This window comes from Plasmodium reichenowi, chromosome 13 (assembly GCF_001601855.1).
Source record: "Plasmodium reichenowi strain SY57 chromosome 13, whole genome shotgun sequence".
NCBI lineage: Eukaryota > Apicomplexa > Aconoidasida > Haemosporida > Plasmodiidae > Plasmodium > Plasmodium reichenowi.
Genome location: NC_033658.1, coordinates 1,069,805 through 1,071,961, shown reverse-complemented (window position 1 = coordinate 1,071,961; position 2,157 = coordinate 1,069,805). Strand labels below are relative to the sequence as shown.

Sequence of the window (2,157 nt, the reverse complement as noted above, 5' to 3'; positions counted from 1 at the left end):
AAAAAAAAATATATATATGCATATATATATTATATATATATTATATATATATTATTACTTGTATATATGAACTTATATTTTTTTTATGATTTATTTATTCTTTTTTATTTTTTAATATTTATTAGTATTATTATTTTTTTTTTTTTTTTTGGCTACTTTTAAAACTCAACTATTTTATTTATATAATAATGAAAAAATAAAACATATATTCCTATAAAGGGCAAATAAAGTAAATTATTATTTTCCATTTTTTTTTTTTTTTTTTTTTAACGATGGAGGGAAATAAAATATGACGATCCTCTTGATTTTGAACAGAATCTAATTCATCATTTTAAGTATATATATATATATATATATATATATATTATATATATTTATTTATATATTTATGTTTGTATTTTATTTTCTTTTCTTTTCTTAAAATGGATCGTTATGATGATTTTATAAAACTGTGTGAAAAATTTAATAAGAATGGGAATAAATTTGTGGACAAAAAAGAAGAAAAGAGAAATGTGAAGGATGAGTTTTTTATCACAAGTAGTAAGGTATATACAAAACTATTTAGTGCATGTGAATATATTGATAATAATACATTGAAAGAATATGGATTATTTTTGAATAGTACTTCATGTTCTTCAATTTATTTAAGTAAGAATAAGCCTAAAGGAAAAAATAAAGATCATTTATTATTTTTGATAAATAATATATCACAAGATATTAAAAATTTAGAACCTCAACTTCAAATACATAATGATATCTTAAATTGTTTAAATAATTTATTAAGTATATTTGTTGACATAATAAATAAATATGATAATAATTTAAGTAATTATAATTTAAAATTAAATACATATACTACTTTTTATTTTTATGATGTTAAAAGTTTAAAGTGTAATTTTGATTTTCTTAACAAATTAAATACACAAATATATGGTTCTCATGTATATATAAATAAATACAAAGATAATAATTCAGAATTACATTCATCTCTTCAAAGAGGGAAACATATAAAGGTTAATAAAAAAGATGAAAATTCTTTTTTCATACAGGATGGAGATATGATCTCTCCAGGTTTAAACGAGGACACACATGTTCATATGAATGATATGGTTGTTTCGCAAATTAATGTAACAAGTAATTATACAAATGATGATATTAATATGTATGATAATAATAATAATAATAATTATTATTATGTAAATAATTCAACAAGTGGGAAAGATATAAATTTCCCTACACATCTTAACAATAATGATAATATTAAAATTCATAAAAGTAATTTAAGAAAACGAAGAGATCTAAATAATAATAATAATATAAAGAATAAACAGGTTCATTTTAACACGTACAATTATCTAGATGAAGAAAATAATCCAGGTGAATTACATAATAATAATATTTTTTATCAAAATAGTTTATTAAACAATAATCAAAAGCTGGAATTTAAAAAATATGTAGATCTATTTGAAAAAGAAGAAAATACTTATATAATAGAAACTAAGAAGAAAATAGCAAAAATTAGTAATCTAATGAATATTTTTGTTAATAAAATATATGAACAAAATGAAAATTTAAAAATGATAGAAACCATTATAGAAGAAAGTATTGATAATGTATCTCAAGGAAATAATTATTTGACAAAAATTAAGAATAAAAAAAATATTAATTCTCTTATTTTTTTTTTTCTCATATGTACTTCAATCTTTTTATTCATTATTGATTTTTTTAAATAATTAAAATGGACCAATATATATTTTTTGATTAATGTTTTCTTACTCTTTTTTAATATTATTTTTTCTTAATTTTTTTTTTTTATTTGTTACAAATAATAGGGGCTACACAAATAAACATATATATGACATATATATATATATATATATATATGTATGTATATAAATTTTCGACGTCTCTATATATTTATATTTTTCTTTTTTCTTTTTCTTTTTCTTTTTCTTTTTTTTTTTTGTGCTTTTTAAACTTCTTCATATCCATATTTGTCTGTTATATTATAAACTTGTAAAAAAAAAAAAAAAAAAAAAAAAAAAAAATAGAGGGGGTATAATAAAAGCACACACAAATATATAAATATAAATATATAAATATATATATAAATATATATATATATATATATATATATATTTGTTTTTTTTTTTTTTT

General features: G+C 17.1%; 1 protein-coding gene across 1 annotated transcript; it reads left to right on the top strand.

The window, feature by feature from the left end:
• Window positions 1-422: 422 nt before the first annotated feature.
• On the top strand, window positions 423-1,733 carry PRSY57_1325800 (syntaxin, Qa-SNARE family; the record flags this gene model as incomplete). Its single annotated transcript, XM_012909194.2, has 1 exon — window positions 423-1,733. The coding sequence occupies one exon, from the start codon at window positions 423-425 to the stop codon at window positions 1,731-1,733; it is 1,311 nt and encodes a 436-aa protein (XP_012764648.2).
• Window positions 1,734-2,157: the final 424 nt, after the last annotated feature.